The 18,244-nt window shown below is 47.9% G+C and overlaps 1 protein-coding gene across 4 annotated transcripts in view; it reads left to right on the forward strand.

Annotated features, from left to right (window-relative positions):
* The window catches only part of NFKB2 (nuclear factor kappa B subunit 2), a 31,643-nt gene extending 18,302 nt beyond the window's left edge, over positions 1-13,341 (forward strand). For all 4 annotated transcript variants that reach the window (XM_020791188.3, XM_078391148.1, XM_020791189.3 and 1 more), the window contains 11 exons: positions 3,569-3,775; positions 4,624-4,765; positions 5,657-5,771; positions 7,027-7,234; positions 7,524-7,693; positions 9,312-9,414; positions 10,508-10,755; positions 11,208-11,298; positions 11,646-11,818; positions 11,906-12,017; positions 12,104-13,341. In XM_020791188.3, the coding sequence (XP_020646847.3) occupies positions 3,569-3,775; positions 4,624-4,765; positions 5,657-5,771; positions 7,027-7,234; positions 7,524-7,693; positions 9,312-9,414; positions 10,508-10,755; positions 11,208-11,298; positions 11,646-11,818; positions 11,906-12,017; positions 12,104-12,240 (1,706 nt within the window). In that variant the 3' untranslated portion in view covers positions 12,241-13,341. The remainder of the gene's footprint in view (positions 1-3,568; positions 3,776-4,623; positions 4,766-5,656; positions 5,772-7,026; positions 7,235-7,523; positions 7,694-9,311; positions 9,415-10,507; positions 10,756-11,207; positions 11,299-11,645; positions 11,819-11,905; positions 12,018-12,103) is intronic.
* Positions 13,342-18,244: the final 4,903 nt, after the last annotated feature.

Here is an 18,244-nt window from a genome sequence, read left to right on the forward strand (position 1 = left end):
GGAATTCTGCTATTTATTTTTTCCTTGGGGAGAGGGTGCCCAGCCATTGTTAGAACTCTTGAATGAATGCTCTCCCATCTCCCACCTTTGCAAATTGTTGATTCTCTCTCCCCCCCCCTCCAAATTTGCAGTTGCTTCTCAGTCCTGTATATACCTGGAAACAAATCCTCCTACAGATAAGAGGCTTGTTCCCACATAATGGTGTATAGGATTGCAGCTTTTGACCTTTTCTTGCCTTCTGTGGTATGGCTCACGTGCATCCCCCAAAGTAGCAGTTCCTTGGTGGGTCTGTCCCCAGCACCCGCCTCTGCAGTGAAGGAAGATGCAAAAGATTCCTTCAGCTGTTCTAGGCTCCGGTCATCTACCAGCCACCTGTGCTGAATCTTTAGGTGGCTTTTCTAACATAAACAGCTATGTAGTGATATACTTCAGTTATTTCTTTCCTTGGCTGTTTTGTTAGCCTACATGTGCTTCACTGGAGATAGTTCTGTTTGTTTCCCTCATTGTGGCAGTCTTCTGTTTCATAATGGTAGTAATCCTATCTTTTATCACTCCTTTAATTCTCTGTCATCAAATGGCTACCTTTGGCACTTAGTGGGTTCTTTCCTACATGATGGGCATCTGTATACATTAGCGTAAGGGGGAAGGTTGGAAATAATCTTCAGAAGAACCCTGATGTAGTTGTAGAAGGACTCTGCTTAGAGTTTGGTGGAGAGATGCTGCTGCAGTCAGTGCCTGAAAAATATAATGCATGTGGCATACATATTTTTTACTTCTCTAACACGGTAAAACTTCTTTCTTCTTCGTGGCCTCTGTGAATCACACCGTGGGTGATCCGCGCCTGCACGGAGCCTCATTGCAAAGTTCTAGAGCTTCTGTGGTAGCAAAAAAACATATTAGAATAAGACCCCTCCCCCCTCATCTAAGTACCTTGGCGCCAAGGCTCCCCTTTCAGTTTCTTTCAACTGCTGCGTTGAGAGCCTCATAGTTCTGCTTCTGTGAGTAAAAAAGAGAGTTTATTCTTGATTCCTTCCTGTTCTCAGTCTTTTTTCCTTTAAACTTTTAGATACAAATTCATTATCACCAGAGATTTTTTCCCTTGTCCTTCGCTCAGCCTCTGGCCGCAGCACACCCCCCCCATCGCTTTTTCTCCTCAAATTATATTCTCCTATTCATGGCCCCTTTGGGCCCATTTAAACACTGTGTGTTCTGTGATAACAAAATACCACTCTCCGACGGCCATGCCAAGTGTCTTTTTTGTTTGGGGGAGGTGCACCAGATGTCCTCCTGCCAGCATTGTAAGAACTTCAAGTGCGGAGTCCTCCGTTCTCACTTACCCATATTAAAACTCCATTTTTGGGAACAATCCCTTCAACCAAAATGGCCCAATCTCCTTGTAAGGCCACCTCACGAACCAAAGCAATGGAGAAGGCTCTTCCTAAAGCCTCAAAACAACGTCCATCAACCATACCATCCCACTCAGACGCTCCGTCTAAAACTTCAAAAACCCATAAATCGAAGTGCTTGATACCGAAATCATCGATATCGAAGCCCCCCCCCACTAAATGTCAAATGCCCACCGAAGCCTCTTTGGTTCCTTCTCTGCCTAAAAAGCCTAAACAGCATAAATCTAAAGCTGCAGTCATCTCTCAGCAGCCTCAACAAACCGCCAAATCAGTCTCTCTTGGTTCGCCTTCTGACGATGACAGAATCCCCTCTCATCAACCCTGCTCCCAATCACCAGAATGGGATGACAAAGTTGATTGATTAACACCTTCTCTTCCCAGTCTTCAACACTGTTCTTTTGAGCAACCCTTCCATAGTTGCTTCATCTGCGTTCAGCACTCTCATTGGGTTGCCATTTGCGCTGACCAGTGCTCAACCAGACAAACTGCAACCGCCAATCAGCCAGTTGTTGTATCCAGCTCGGCCATACCTTCTCATGGTGGGCCTTGATCTCGACAGCCATCGCTGTCAAAACGGCCATATCACTGTGACCTCGCATGGATTCCAATCTGCTCCCTACCTGGTAACTTAAAGATCCAGGGTGGTTGAGCAATTCTCTTCTACATGCGAGGCTTTTACAGCTCCAGCCTCCCGATATTTCCCCCCTAATCCAGATGAGGGAAATCATTCCTTGTAGCTCATTCCCGTCACAAGGCTCAACGAGACACTCACTTCACCCTTATCCACCTTCACGATCTCAGTCTCGCTGTCAACAAACAAAAATCAAATTTGAAACCTACAAAGATTATTCATTATATAGGCACATGCATAGATTCCACACAAGCTCGCACCTTTCTTCCTCCAGACAAGAGAGAAAATCTCATCGCATTACTTCAGATTTTCACCTCTCATGCTATGTTACCTGCCTTGACTATACAACGTGTACTAAGCACCATGGTGTAGTCCAGCACATACGTCTCAAGATGAGATCTCTTCAGTTGTGGTTTCTCGCCCTCTTTGGCCCGCTCACAGACCCTCTGTGATTCACACATCCTCCCCATCCTCCCAACTCTCACCCCATTCTGCTTAATGTAGTGGCTCTAGAATTTTCCAATGAGGCTCTGTGTAGGCCTGGATCACCCATGGTGTGAATCATAGAGGTCCACTCGAAGAACTGCAATTACAGGTGGTTAACCTGTCATTCTCTGGCTTTAAGCAGAACAAATGGCTGCTAATGGCAGCCTTAAGATATGGATAATGTGTGAAACAGAATCACTAAAAGCACTTTCAGGGTGTTTGTATACTTAATTAGCTGGTAGCTTGTGATGGGCAAAATGTAGCCCTCCAGACATTTTTGGATTCAAATTCTCGTTAGCCCCAACCACCATATCTAGTGGTGGTGAATGCTGTCAATGGCAGGCCAGTCTGCCCCATTTGAAGGTTAGCAAGAACCTAACAATGTTGTTCTTTAAATAACCTTTGTTGCTTTTGAAGTTATTTTGGCTTCTGCAGCACAGATAAGCTGGTTTGGGTTCACTTCATACTCCCCCCACCCCCACCCCGGTGACACAGGAGATGTGTTCTTTCCAAAGGCCAAAGTACTTGAGCACAGGCTGTACCAGGAATGAATCATTGTCTTAATTTTCTGAGCAGTCTTAATTGTCAAAAAGGGTAGGAATAGCAACCCTCTTTGCAAATCAAAGCCTCTTGATTTGGTCACTGAAGTATTGAGTAACCCTAGTGAAATGAGCATGTCAAGTAGATTTGTTTTAATATTTCAAGGGGAATGTGCTCTAGCACATAATTTGTAACATAGTCTTCTGAGGGCAAACTAGCCACTGTTAGACATTTGGTGACCTGTTGGTAACTATTCTAGAAGGTTCTGGGCTGACAGAAGGTTCAAGTAGGGCTCCTAAAATTAATAAGTCAGAAAGCAAAGAAAAAAAGGCACCCTTTCCACATGTTGCCCTCTACTGTCACAGTGCTCTTCTAAGCAGGTGCCTATTTTGCAAGCATGAAAAGGCACTGTTCTTCTGGAAGAGCTGGTTTGGGGGAATTTACCACCTATCAAGACTAGAGATGTCTCCTCTTAATGCATGGCCTTTTGTTGTGACTCCTCCAGCCGGGAATCCCTGGCATTCTTCAGGATACAGTCCATACAACAGCAGTATCTACCTGTCCGGCACCCACCCAATGGGAAGTTACCAAGGAGGGAGAGGCATCCAGATGCCTAGGACGGCCATACTGGAAGAGGGCGAGCATCAAGTCTCAGAAGACAAGCGCCAAAGCCTTGTGGAGGAGAAGAAATACCTAGAACTGCTACAGCATGGTATGGCTGGGGGAGACTAGTGCCTGCTAATTGTTCTGGGTCTAATAGGCACTTGGGAGTCAGCTGCAGATTTGGCAGTGGCACTGGCTGTAGCCATTATGTGCATAGTGCACATAGAGTGCACAGACATGCATATATCAGTCGGTAGCCCAGTCTCCTCCTTACCCTGGCAACTGCCAGACCCATGACACTGTGATTGCAAACAAGCACACACATATACACATACGGGCTTCTTCAATACTTTCATGCTCCAGTGGTTTTTATTTGCATGTTTATAGAAGAGCAGCCAAAATAATTATACACTGGATAGCTTCTCTATCTTCCAGTGTCAGGGGGGAAAAAAATCAGAATAGCAAATAACGGTGTGCCATTGCACCATGTTCAATTTCAGGTAAGTTCTTACAGTGTTGGGGAGACGTAAGGATGAGACCAAAGCAACCAGCCTTTATGGTGTAAAGCTATTACTGCTGGCAAAGAAGAAAGCCTTAGGAAGAGGCAATTAGGATGTACCTCCCTCCCCCTCACCAAAAAAACAACAACAAAAAAACCCTTCTACAGAAGCTGAGAAACCACCAAATGGTGGTCTCACGGAGAAGGGAGCACCCCAGAAAGCCAGACTGGGATCACAAGTGGGCTGCTTTTACCTGGAAGCACCAGGGATTGCATTAGAATCCTTTTGCCCCCAAGGCATGTGCTCTTGTCTCGGAGCCCAGCTCCCTTCCTCTGCTGGAACAAGGCATCATCCAGGGGTGTCATGGAGATTGAACTGGAGAGGAAATGCTAGAAGAGGCATTCTACACTGGCAAGGACTGCACCAACACTTTTCTTTTCACCCTGCCTTCCTCTAGCTGAGGAGTGCAGCTCGTGGATGTGGATGCTGGCCCGCCGTAGTGCCCAGGCTCTCCTGGACTATGCAGTCACTGCTGATCCTCGCATGCTTTTAGCTGTGCAGAGACACCTTGCAGCTTCTCAGGATGAAAATGGAGACACGTGAGTATGTTTGGGCAACAGTAGATTTTCTGAGGATTGTTGTTAGGAGGTGGGTGCCTTACCTGGGCATGTAACCTTTCTCTGATATTTCCTGTTATAGGGAAAGAAGTGTTCTCTGACATGCTCTTCACTTTAGGGGGATAATTGTTAGCTTGCCACCACCACCACCCCTGAGATGGGAAAGAATTTTGCAGCAGATATTCGCAGAGAGTTTGGAGCTGCTCTCAAACCCTCTTTTTAAAATTGTCTATGAATTCTACTCCTCCTTGTGCATCTTGGAAAGCATATCCTGAGATTGACCCTAAATCCTTTTCTGTGCAAAGTCTAAGGGACACTTTCTTTGTTCCATTTTTGGATATCTCTGTCTATCCTTTTGGTGAAAGTTGATTCTTTCCTCCTGTCTTTGGTTTGTGTCAATCAAGCATGCTCATTTCCTTTAATATTTTCCTCTTATATTAAGTAAACTTTGTATTTTGGTCATTCCCTCCAACGTAAAAAGAATTTCCACAAACTGGTGCACCACACACCAACCCAGAGCTGTAGCAGAGGGTTTTTCTGTCTCTGTCCTTAGGATAGTTTTCTCTCAGCCCAAAGGAGCACCTGTTACTGCTTTTTTGTTTGTTTGTTTTTATCTATACTTCCACTGATCTGTAGTTTACATCCTTTTAAAAAATTCCTAGTCTTCTCTCTGCACAAGGGACATAATTGCCAGTTAGCATAGAAATGCCCCTGCTTTCTCCCATTAGTGGATGCTATGCCCTGAACCTTAATCATGCTTAGAGTCTCAGTTCTGCTTGGGGTGGGACTCCCTTGTGTTTTCTGCCTCTAGTCCCAGCAGCTGTGGGTTGTATCTCCTTGGTCTGAAGTCCATGGCCTTGTCTTTTTCCTCAGGCCTTTGCACCTGGCTGTTATCCATGAACAGACAGCTGTGATTTCGCAGCTAGTCCAGGTGGCTGTCAGCATCCCCAATCAACGGATCATCAACATTACCAATCATCTGCAGCAGGTATAGTAATGGTGTCACTGGGCAGCCGCCAGTCCTACCTATATTCCTGTATGTGAGGGTGTATCACCATTTTCACCTGCTCATTCTGTCTGAGCCTCTTCTACTTGCTCTAAGAGCTTTAATTAGAGATGGGGGTGAAGCACCAAAATTACCCCCCAGTGGCCCGATGAACCGTGAATCAATTCATTGGGTCATCGGATCACCTTTTTTTTTTTTGGACAGACCGTGGGGCTATCTTAAAAAAATAAAATAAAAGCCTGAGCCCCCACCGCTTTCCTACGCCATGCATCATAGGAAGAGAAGGGAAGGGATGAAAGCGATCCGCCAGCCCTGCTGCCTTTGCAAATGCGTGGGGGTGGGGGATCACTTCTGGCAGGCATCCACTCCTCTTCCTCTTCCTATCCCCACCGGGGCATAGGACGAGGAACAAAGGGGGACCCAAGCGATCCCCCACCCCTGCTGTCTTTGCAAAGGCAGTGGGGCTGGGAGATAGTTTTGATCCCATTTTGATCCCTTCCCTCCTCTTCCTATGTGGTGGAGGCATAGGAAGAGGAGGAAAAGTGTGACCCAAGCCATCCCCCAGCCCTGGGGGTGGGATTCCTTTTGGGCAGGCTTTAGAAAGCTGCCGGAAGGGGAAATCCCTCTCTGCTTAGGCGTCCAAGGAACAGCTGATCCGTGGGGGCATAAGCAGAGAGGGAACGAAGGGACAAATATAAAAGGGTTATATTCGTTGCTTTGTATTTCTCGGGGTCTCTGGACCCCAAGAACACGAAGCAATGAATATCTGACGAATCAGGGATATTCGCAGAATATCCTGATTCATTTTTATATTTGTCCCCATGTCCATTTCTAATGTGATAGCAGTTCTTTCAGTTGGCTTGCCTTATAAGTCTGTTGTGCTGTCCCCATGGTATCGGAGGATAGTCTCATGGTGAATCAGAGCACAAGCTAGTTCCCTATCCCTATTGAAACATAAAGTCTGGTCTGGTGAACATCTCTGTAGCTGCCGTGAGCCCTGGGGTACTGAAAGGTGACAGCAAGAAGCAGGTCTGATTTCCTTGAATCAAGCACAACTGATCGAGTCCCCAGGCAGTCCCCAGGTCTGATTTTGGCTCATGCAGAAGCAGCATGTTGAGCCTTGCCACTTTGTAATTTGTTATTCAGGTGGGGTTTGGGCAGTCAGTAATCCTAGAGGGAGTTCTGGAGTGGTTATGAGATCACTTTGGTTGAGCTAGTCCTCTCTTTCTCTCCTCAGACACCTTTGCACCTGGCTGTGATCACCCGTCAGCCCAGAGTGGCAGGATTCTTGCTACAAGCTGGTGCTGATCCCACCCTGCTGGATCGCTATGGCAATTCAATCTTGCATCTTGCCCTGCAGCTGGATGATGAGGAGATGCTAAAGATCCTGCTCTGTCATCTCGGACCCCATACCCTCCATCTTCTTGAGACGCCAAACTACCTTGGTGAGTGACGTTAGAATTGCTTGGAAGCCCTGCTTTTTGGGGTCTTATCCCCGTCCAGGTGGGATCAGATTGAGTACCATAAGAATGCCCAGCTCCGCACAGTTTAAAACAAGAGGCATGTTGAGTGTATGTGTGCTAAATCTGAGGTACGCTGGATTGTGCCTGGGCTTTAAAACTTTCTCCACTTGCAAATGCTCTGCCTGGACAGGCCTTCCCAGCCTTCCTCCCAGTGCCGCAGTCCCATCCTGCAAGATGGAGGGGGTCAGTTGCCAACATTTTCTTTCTGCAGGCCTGTTCCCAGTGCACCTGGCTGTGAAGCACAAGAAGCCAGCCTCTCTGGAGCTGTTGGTTGAGAAGGGAGCTGATGTGAATGCAGCCGAACGGCAGAGTGGCCAAACACCTTTGCATCTTGCTGTACAGATGGAGAACTTGCACCTGGCCACTTGCCTGATGAAGAAGGTGTGTTGGGGTGAGGTTGGGGTAGGGGGATCAATCACAGGGCAGGAGGATTCTTGCCTCTGATGTCTACAGCTGCAGTAAGACAGGCCCTGGGAGTTCACATTGCAGCCTGGCACCTTTCCTGAGAAGTTAGTGGGATGCATGAGTTGAGTTTGCCCAGGGTTCCCAGATGCCTTCGGTCAAGCCACTCTCACCTGGCCAGGTATGGTTTGCACGTTTGGAAACAAGCAGGCCATAAAAGCCTTGCATGTCAAACTGCTTCACTTCTGCCTTTGTGCTTTACTGTGTGGACCTTAAGAAACTGCCTGTATGTGGAGCCAGGCGTTGGGTCTGCCAAGCTGTTTATTAACAACTCTGGAAGTTCTCAATCAAAGAGACATCTCTTTGTGACTGCTATCTGAGCAGTCCTTTGAAATCCAAGAGAGGCCCAGGGTTTAGGTTTCACATACAAGAGACCTCTGATGTTATATAGTTCACAGCTATGGGCAATGTAGATTTGGATCTGCCAAAACCATATTTGCATAAAATTATGCTGGTCAGAGTCTATGATCTCATAATCTGGTTTATGTACAATTTAATTCAAATTATTTGAAAACCTCCTGTTGTCCTCTTTTGGGGTCTGAGGCTCCCTGTGGTCCCTTTTGCCTTGGGAGGCCTTGGGATGGGGGGTGGGGGGGGCAGGGGAGCCTTTAGTAATCAAAAACCATGGCTGGATTACCTCCAGTTGTCCTGATACCTGTGTTGGTGAACCAGCAGCAATTTTTTAGTATTAAACACCCCCCCCCCCAGTCCTGGCTTCCTAGAACAAAAGGGGAACCTTAGAAAATCTCAGAACCTGCATTGGGAGCAGAAGAGGCTTTCCATGAATTTGAATTACATTTTATGGGCACCAGATAATGTCATTTATTTCTGCCAACATAACTTTACACAAGAAGATTTTGTCCTTTGATTCCTTGTTAAAGCTCTTATTTCAGCAGCCACCTAGAAACTCCCAACTATTTTTCCAAAGTCAGTGCTTCCTGCACCTGTGTGTCAGAAGTAGTAACCGTGTGTCTTCTGTACCAAGCTTGAAATGGTGGTCCAACTTCTAAGGACTGTTAATTACAGAGATAAAACAGAAGGATGTTGCAGCAGAGTCATGAAACTTTAAGAGAAAAGATGAAGGCACTTTTAAGTGGAAGAAAGCCAAGAACTAATTACCCTGCCTTGAGGCATAGAGTAAAAAAAATAGTACTTTTCCTGACTCTTTGTCTCCATCAGGAGGTGTTCTCAAATTAAAACTGTACATGCGTGCATACATGCAGAGTGACCTGTGGTCTAAGGGGGAGGTTATCCTGTCCCCCCACTCCCCATTTGAACTAGGATGTTCTACTGTGTATGTTTTAAGTAGGAGGTAGCTGCATCCATGCCATTCCCCCCCCCCCCTTTTCCACCAATTTTACACCCCTAAGCTTCTCTTTATATTCAGGTGAAGTTTGGCTTTTTAAGGTTCTGCACACAGTCACGTGGAGTTGAGGGTTCCCATCTTCTGCACTGAGATGGAAAGGGACGGAGAGGGTGAGCTATTGATGAGTCACTTGCCTCCCTGCCATTAATCCACTTTCCTTTCTCTGTCAAGCTGGGAGCTGATGTGAATGCCAAGACATCTGCTGGAAATACACCGCTTCACTTGGCTGCAGGAATGGGTTCCCCAATCCTCACGAAGATGCTAATCAAAGCAGGTAATACAGAAGGCCAGGAGAAGACTCAAGGGGACCTGGCGTCCAGTTCCTGGTCAGCCATGCAAGCTCACCAATGGGGAGGAGTGGAGCCATGACAAAAACACTCCTTAAACATCTCACATACCTTGAAAACCCTGTTAGTGTTACTGTGGCTTAGAAGCAATTTGATAGCACATAACAACAATGCAGTTCTGTAGTGTTTCCTGTGTGTGGTTTGGCCCAGGCAACACTCAAGGAAAAGGTGGCTTGGCTTGCAAAGAAATGAAGAAAAGGTGTAACTGGTCACATGCTCATGTTCTGATCTGTGCCTCTCTGGTGATTCTGAGCTTATTATGGGCCTCTGGAATGGACTTTACACTCAGACCTTTGGTCATATTGGCTGCCTTCCCTTGTTTGGATGTTGGGATGACCACTGTGGCAGGACCTGTAGCTTCTCCTCTTCCTTGTCTGCTGATGCAATATGTTTCAGCAGACTTCCTCCTAGCTTCAACAGACTTCCTCCTAGCTGCCATTCATTTCCAAATCAACTTGATAATGTGATTTTCCTCAAATTTACAATATACTTAATGTAGCTTAGGGTCTGGGCAGAGCTTAGTAGATGCAAAGTGCCCTATACAACCCCCATCACACAGAAACAATGTGGTTCAGTTGCGCAGGGTCTCTATGACTTGCTTTTGACGGCCTCTGCTGGGTACCTAGATCAAGTTTCTGTGCTTATGAATTTTTGTATTAGCAACTGTACTGAAGCCAAACATAAAAGTGTCCTAAAGTTTTTCGTTGGGTTGAAAAACGAACTGTAGAGTCAGTTTACAATGAAGATAAGAACTGAGCAAGTATTGCTAATTATGAAACAGAATAAAAGGAGGGTGCTAGACCACTGTTGGCAAATACCCGTCTGACTTGAGAAATTCCAGCTCCGGGTATATAAATCACGGATCAATCTTGTGCTTGGACCCTTTGGTCTATTGCTCCTAGCAGCAGGGGTCCAGTCAGACTTGGAGCTGCTGATGGTTGCCCTGCAAGCCAATCCCCTGGTTTCTTTCCTCTACTCAAAGAAAGAGTCCTGCTGATTTCTCTGTACCTGCCTTTCCAGGAGCTGATACTCTGTGTGAGAATGATGAACCTGTCTTGGCCTCCTCCTCCTCCTCTAACCCCAACAGTGACACAGAGGGGGAGCAGGAAGAGGATTGGGGCATGGAGCTGGGAGAGACGTGTTCCTGTGAACTAACTGCTCAGCAAAATGCAGACCATGTGGCTGAGCTGGAGAGCAGGCTTCCTAACGCCTGTGATCAGAAGCAGTACAGGGGTCACACCCCACTTGACATGGCTTCTAGCAAGAAGGTAGGTAACATTTAGCGGAGGTTGGGAGCCAGCTGATTTCTTACAATAGTGGCATAATTATGAGGCCATGCAGTAGCACAGAACCATGGTTTGTGGTTCTGTGCTGCTGCATGGCTTCATAAATGTGCAGGTATGGTTCCTTTTGTCTACCCCACCGTTCTGTCAGAATGCTGCCTGACTTAAAGAGCTCCATAGTCTGCCCCTTACAGGGTTCCCACAGACATCTGATTAGCAGAACAGTGGGCTACCTAGGCCTTTCATCCGATTCTGTGTAGCTCTAGAGTTGTAGTCATCAGCCACTTCTGTAGTAGCTGCTGGCATGCCCGTCTGGGTGCGTGTGTGGAGATTACATGGATTTGCGCCATGGTAAAGTGATACTGCAGGAGAGGCTCCTTGTAGCATAGGCCTTTGTGGAACAGAGCACTTCACAGAGCCTCCTTCATTTCTTCCAGGTTCGGGAGATCTTGCTACGTGCTTCACATCAGGGCCCTGAAAGGGAGAAACCAGCTGCTGCTGCTGCTGTTCCCGCTGCTTCTGAGCAAAGTAGGTGAACTTTTCTGTCTGAGGAAGTGGACTTGTCTACGAAAGCTCACAATAAAAATGTAACGGTTAGTCTTTAAGGTGCCACAATGTTTTTTGCCTTTTTATTCTTTCTATTTCTTTTGTTCTTTCCTGTTCCCTGGTTCATGAATTGGGCCAGATGTGTACGCCAGGTTAGCTGGGGCACCTGCTGCTAGTTTCTGGCCATGGAGAAGGAAGGTTGCCAAATTGGATGCATCTGTTCTGGACTGAAGTTGTGTAGGGCTGAGAAATGGATATTGTTCCTCATTCACACATAGGTGCTACCTCTCCCCTTGCCTGAACCTTTCCCCCCCTTCTCCATATCTTAGGGAACATCCTGTCTCTGAATATGGACACCTTCCAAAGTCTGGAGCAGCTTCTGAATCGGGACTGCCATGGAGCAGACTGGGCTGAATTGGCCAAGAGGTTGGGCCTCTGTAGCCTTGTGGAGACCTATAAAGACACTCAGTCCCCCAGCAAGAAGCTCCTGCTTGGCTATGAGGTCAGTTGATACTCCCCTCTTGGCTCTCGGCTGTCATCCCCTTTACCGGAGTGCTCTTCTGATCTACAGGATTATTTCTCTCCTCAGCTTGCTGGTGGTAGCCTGAAGGGCCTGCTGGAGGCCCTTGACTCCATGGGACTGACGGAGGGGGTGAGGTTACTGCAGAGCGCAGAGACCTTTGTCAAGCTGCAAAGTGCAGGTAAAGATACAGACGGGGAAGGGAGGCTTCAGGTGCCTGGGAAGGGCGATCTGGCAGGCCTTACTGATCACGTTTTTCTGACTCAGAGGTGAAGGAGGACAGTGCTTATGGAAGTCAATCAGCAGAGGAGGAGTCGGCAGCCACATTGGGGAAGCTGCAGCCAGCGCCTTTTCTGGAGCCACCTTCTGTCTCCCCTCACAGCCAGCAGGAGCAAGTGCACTGATCTTTACAGAAAAGGAAGAGCCGGACTAACTAGAGAGGGAAGTGGTGCTTCCTTCACGTGCTTCGGCTCCAGTGTTCCAGGATTGTTGGTAGCTGGGAATACCATGCAGAGCCTGGATCAGCTGAGTTTTAATGACTGGTTTGTAAAAGGTGGGACTCTGTTGTCTTTATTCAGCCTGTCTGCTGTCTCTACCCCCAGGCCTGGCCCAGACATGGGAGATGTGCTCAGCACTCGCACTAGTTCTAGTGCCTTTTGTCAGGCTGAACCCCCAATATCCTGATCCTGGATGATCTCCTTTGCGTTCTCCCCTGTACCAGCCACTTTATCTGCCGAAGTGTGGAGTCTGTTGGGCAACAGAACTTGCTTTCTTATAAGTGGATGGCATAGAATCCCTTGCCAGGCCTCCAGTATTCCTTGGATTTTTTGTGCCTCCTCCTCCATGGGAGTTCAAGGAACTGAGCATTTTGTCTTCACAGAAACCCCCAGGCGGGTTTGGAGGATGGTGCCAAAAGAGAGAGGCCTTTGGGCACTTTGGATCCCTTAGTCCAGTCATGTGAAGAGGGACCAACAGCTTGTCTTCCAAAGCTTTCTGGCCAGGCCCATCGCTTAGTCATAGAAAGGTGATTTTTGCATTTCAGAGTTCCTGGTGGATTTGAACATGTGATGGATGTTTTCTCCATTCCCTTACAGGGCAGTTTTAACATCTGATGACTGGTCAATTGCTTGTCACTTAGGAGTAGACAAAAGGTACCTTCCCAAGAATGCTGCTTATGCCAGTGTTCTGCTTCTGTAGGCAAAGAGACTGCCAAGTGTCCTGGTTCTGGGTGGCTGCTTGCAGTCCCATTCCCTGTGCAGAAATGTCTCTTGCTGAAGGAGGTGTGAAGGGCACATGGGCCCTTTTAACTTGCTGTTCACATACTCGTACCAGCAATGGTAAGCCCTACAACTAGCAATAAAGCTAACAAAACACATATCTCAAGTTCAGAGGTAATAATCATTTTCAGTTCCTGAATCCATACTGCTGTATTAAGATCTTTTAAACTATAAAACTATGTTCCAAAAGTGCCCAATTCTGTGACTGGAATAAATGGTGCAAATTTATTTGTTGGCAGTGATAAAAGGTTTCCATACCCAGCCCTCATGAGACGACGAAAGGTCATAAATGCAACATGTCAAGAAATAAGAACAAGTCTTTTGTGCTTGCCCATTCCAGACCAAGTCATGTGCACATATTTTGCATTACAACAGAGATAGTTTTCAACTATATATTTTCCTGGGTAAACTAAATTTCTCTTCTTGTTCTTGCAAATACAGTGGTGCCTCGCACAACGAGGTTAATCCGTTCCGGATTAACCCTCGCTGTGTGAAAACATCGCTGTACGGATCAAAAAAAGCCATTGCAGCTTTACTCACCGTACAGCGATGTTTCTCCGATGGCCGGCAGCCATTTTCGCGCCCTCCCCTCGCTTAACGAGGGCGCAAAAACGCTGTGCGTGGCCATTTTGTGGCTTCCGGCGGCCATTTTGAAGGCGCCTAACAGCTGATCGGCGGGTTGCAAAGCGAAGGTAGGTAAGTGAACCGCTTACCGACCTTCGCTCTGCGATTTTCGCCCTATGCGGGCACCGTTTTGCGATCGCATTTGCGATCGCAAAACCGGCCTCGTAGAGCGAATTCATCGCTCTACGAGGTGCCCGTTGTGCGAGGCACCACTGTATTAGAACTTCAGGGGAATAGGGAAGCCCAGTTTGGGTGATGCCGGTGGCAGATACCACAGACTCTGTTACTCAGAAAATTCCACAGTATCCACCCTGTGAACTTCCCTTGACTATGCCACTGATTACATTGTTTGGTATCTATTTAACAGACCTTTTAAAAAACTACTAGAAAGGAGATCAACACACAAAGAACACAAAATCTTGATCATTACTGAATGCTTTCAGAGCATCACCCCAATGTCTTTCTTTATAAGATGCTTCTATAAATGTGAACAGTATTTTGTGTTAATTATTATGAAAACTATCCCCCCTAGTTGCTTCTGCTTTAGTTTACTCCACATATTCCATACTGTAATTTTATTTTCTAGCTTGGGGTCAGAACTGTGAAGCTTGTGAGACCGATACAGTCTGCCAAAGCCTGTTGTTTGTGGCCCAAAGGTCTCCTCCTCCAACTGGGAGGGAAAAAGAATTATATGTACTCTTGAGGTCAGAGGTCCCCAACCCTTGGTCTGCGACCCAGCAGCTGTCCGTGGCCTATCCAGGAGGGCCACAGACACAGCTCTCCTACCTCCCCTGCAAGCACTGTCATGCACATGTGCATGAGCATGTTCTCCTGTGCTTGTGATGTGCACATGCACGGATGGTGCCCCTGCAGGTGCCGCACGCATGCCTGTGAGCGTGCTTGTGCACGTGTGTGAGCACCCTCCTGAGCGCCATGTGCACGTGCGTGCGAGTGCCCCCTGAGCGCCATGTGCACGTGCGTGTGAGCGCCCCCTGAGCGCCATGTGCACATGCATGTGCATGAGCTTTTGACCCCTGCACCCTTCCACTGGTCTGCAGTTGGGAAAAGGTTGGGGACCCTTGTTTTAGGTTTCCAAATGCACCTTTTGCAGTATCTCAAGCCTTCCAGGCCTTCTCTGAATGATAAGTACCCTCATTATTTAGTTTGTACTACCTTAGTAAGATACCTAGTGTGGTGTAGTGGATAGAGTAATGAACAGGGACTCAGAAGGCCTGTGTTGGAATCTGCACTCATCCATGGAAACTTGTGGGATGTGTGGCACTCCGGTCCTTAAATGTCTCACCTTAAAAGCTCTGTTAGGGTTAGGATTCCAACCTGACAGCCCCCTTAGTTAACCTTCCTTCATGATCTTCATGGTTTCATTTCCCTTCAACTTGCCTGTTTTGTTTGATGTATTTCCTTTTTCCTATGCAGCCTATCGTTGCCACCATTCAGGGTTTCTCCTTCATGTCCTCTGTGAATACACACTAATGGGTTAATCTGTGCCTGAGCAGAGCAGTCTTCGGTAACTTCCACAACTTTAAGCGCTTAGTGCTGAGACCTCCCCTACACCTGGCTGTATAACTCTGCCTCCAGCCCAGTGCTTCAGTTCTTTTTCTGACCGTTGCTGTTATAGCAGCAGCTTCGTTTGGAACTTCACAAGTAGAAACAAATCTTTCTTTTTCTTGCCTTTTCCTTTCTTTCCCTTGACCTTCCCTTGTTCTTTACTTGTAACAAGGTGTTTCTTTTGCCTGGGCGATACAATATTAACTGGCATTAGCTTTTCTTTGTTGAGGTTTTACAAAGCCCGCATTTCAGCCCTCAGGGCTTTTCTCTTAAAGAAATAATATCTCATTTACCTTCTTTATAAAGCTACTCCCCAGGCTGGAGAGCAACACCTTTTTGTCTGTTTGCAATTTCCTCTCTTAACAGGATAGAAGAGGACAGCTTCTCAGCTTGCCCCTGGCAGAACCGGCTGCCTTCCTCGCCTGTCGTTGATTCTCCTGGCTGAGCTACAACCTCTCCGGAGTTTGGCATAGAACAGCCCTCTTGTTTCAAGGGGTTCGTTCTTACAGCTGTGTCGCAGTGAGCAGGACCTCTGCAGCCTTAGGACTGCCCTGGAAGAAGAAGGGCCTCTGTAGCTCCTGCTCTCCACTCCAGTGGGGTACAGCCTCTTCGGAGGCTGGCGCAGAACAGCCCTCTTGTTTCAAGGGGCTTGTTCATACAGCTGTTTTGACCCTGCAGGAGTTAGGGCTCTGTCGCCCTGTCCCTAGGAGAAGGGCCTCCTGTAGCGCCGGTCACCGTCCCTGACTCAGTGATTCTTCCTGACATGGGAAGTGCCTCTGTGAGTGCCACACACCAACCCGCCTTCGTGCGCCTGCTCATGTAGCTGAGACTTCCAGAGGGAGCTGCACGCCGAGGCTGTAGATGTGCCAGCGACATATGGTAAGGCTTGAGTTTTCCTTTGGGGATACAATGGGTCCCTTCAGCTCCTGCGGCTAGCCCTGTGTGTCAGTGCTTTGCCTATCTGGGGTAACGCGCTTGGGTGTTTGGTGTAATGGCCCTCATTTATCAAAAAGCTTGTTCACGTGGCTGCTATTTCTAAAACCAGTTAGGTGCCGAGGCAAAAGCTTTCTGGCAGCATTTGACAGCCCTAGTTTTGCCTTTGAAAAGGGGGGGGCTGCAACTCCCACCACTAGCCCTGCTAGTCGGTGATATTTCTGCCTGGGGTAGCACCTGCTGGTGGCTGTTAATTTGGAACAAAACAGCCCTCTTTATCAGTGGGCTGGCTCACAAAGTAGCCTGTGGCCTCGTCTTAGTTGCCGGTGCCCGCATAGGCTCATAGGGAACGGACTCACAAGAGTCCATCTGAGAACCCTGCCGCTATTAGCTTCAACCGAACCTGCTGTTAACCCATTCATTCTACAACTGTTGAGCCTGTGCTTGGTCTACAACTGTTGAGCCTGTGCTTGGTCAGGCTCATTCAGGTTTGAGACTCATGAGTCGCAGGGGGCCGGAAGAGTTTCCAACCAATCTTCCTACACCCCTCTCAATTCTCACAGATGGTCACACTCCTTTGCTGTTGACAAATAAAGAGTTCTTTGGTTGGCGTTATTTACTTTTGGCTGCCGTGTAGCCACTTACTCCTCTGCCATGGGGGCTTCTCACCACTTACGGAATTTGGTGCTGCCCACCCTGCAGGTAGCTCCTGTGTACACTTACAGTTCAGGCCTTCCACATCACTAGGAGGCACTGTTGCAGGTGCATCATGAGCGCACTGCTGCTCGATATGCCTTAAAGCCAGCATCTAAGCAACTGACGGGTTAGGACCTGCCGTTTGTTGGTGTACGGCTTTTAGTCAGAAAATTGTTGTTATTCTTGATAATCTACTCGGGTTCTAGAAGGTGACAGTCTTTTGTGCCGTAACAACTACAAGAGCCTGAAGATGTTCTCATCAGCCTACAGCATTCCAGGAACGTTAAAAGCCTCAACCCCAGTTACCAGCCACCTTCCCCTCTAGACATGCGGGCAGGCAGTGCCTTGACCAGCAGTTGGGTGGTCCAGGTCACATCGGTTTAGATTGCTGCAGTTTGTTATATGAACATGCAGGGTGGCACTCTCTAGTTATGCCTTCGGAATGGTGTTGTGCTCGCCACATTTATCCAGTGGCTGTATACGAGCGGGCCCTCGACTGTTCCATCTTTCTTTGCCTCTGTTGTTGATGGGGTTCTCCAGACAGGAATGCTTTTGCATCTTGATCGAACTAGTAGTGTGCCATGTTCGGCTCCTGAGCTGGTGTCGGCCGCACCTCCTTAGAGGGTGCCTTCCTGACCAAGGGGTATGGGGCCTCCTACACAGATTTCAACCTTTCCCCCTCTTCAGGGCCGGTCATTCGAGCCCACCATGGGTGCGCAACCATCATGCTTGGTTGCGTCGCTAGTTTGGTTCTTGATCCTGCTCCCGGGACCTGCAGGATACATCACACTGAACATGGTCCCTCACCTATTGTCTCAGGACATGGGTGGATGGTTCATCTTGGTGTTGGGTTCCCCTACCTGTTGGCTGGGAGTCTTCCCCGACAGTAATGGACGTGCGCCGTCATCCTTGCATACCTTCTACCACCTTGACGTACTCCTGTTATGGGCAGGCGTGCTGTCCCTTTGCATCAAGACAACATTGGCCTACTAGGCCACAGTCTCTGGACGCACTCCTTCGGTTTCTCCTTCACTTGTTTTGCCTGAGTCTGGCCCGTTCTACCCGCAAGCTATTCACGGCCCGGAGAATATACGCCCTGCCTATGGACCGTCTCTCCAGTTAATTCTTTGGCAACCCTCAAGGCTGCCTTTCTCCTGGCAGTACCCTTAGCTTGCAGGGCTGGAGGACTGGCCGCACTAGCAGCTGGTCCTGCTTTCTGCAAAGTACCCCTATGGCCAGGCCTTACCTTGCCTACGGTATTTTACTGTCTTCCATTTGAACCAGCCAGCTGTCCTTCCTGGTTTCTTCCCCA

The sequence above is a fragment of the Pogona vitticeps genome, chromosome 3 (assembly GCF_051106095.1).
Source record: "Pogona vitticeps strain Pit_001003342236 chromosome 3, PviZW2.1, whole genome shotgun sequence".
Taxonomy (NCBI): Eukaryota; Metazoa; Chordata; class Lepidosauria; order Squamata; family Agamidae; genus Pogona; species Pogona vitticeps.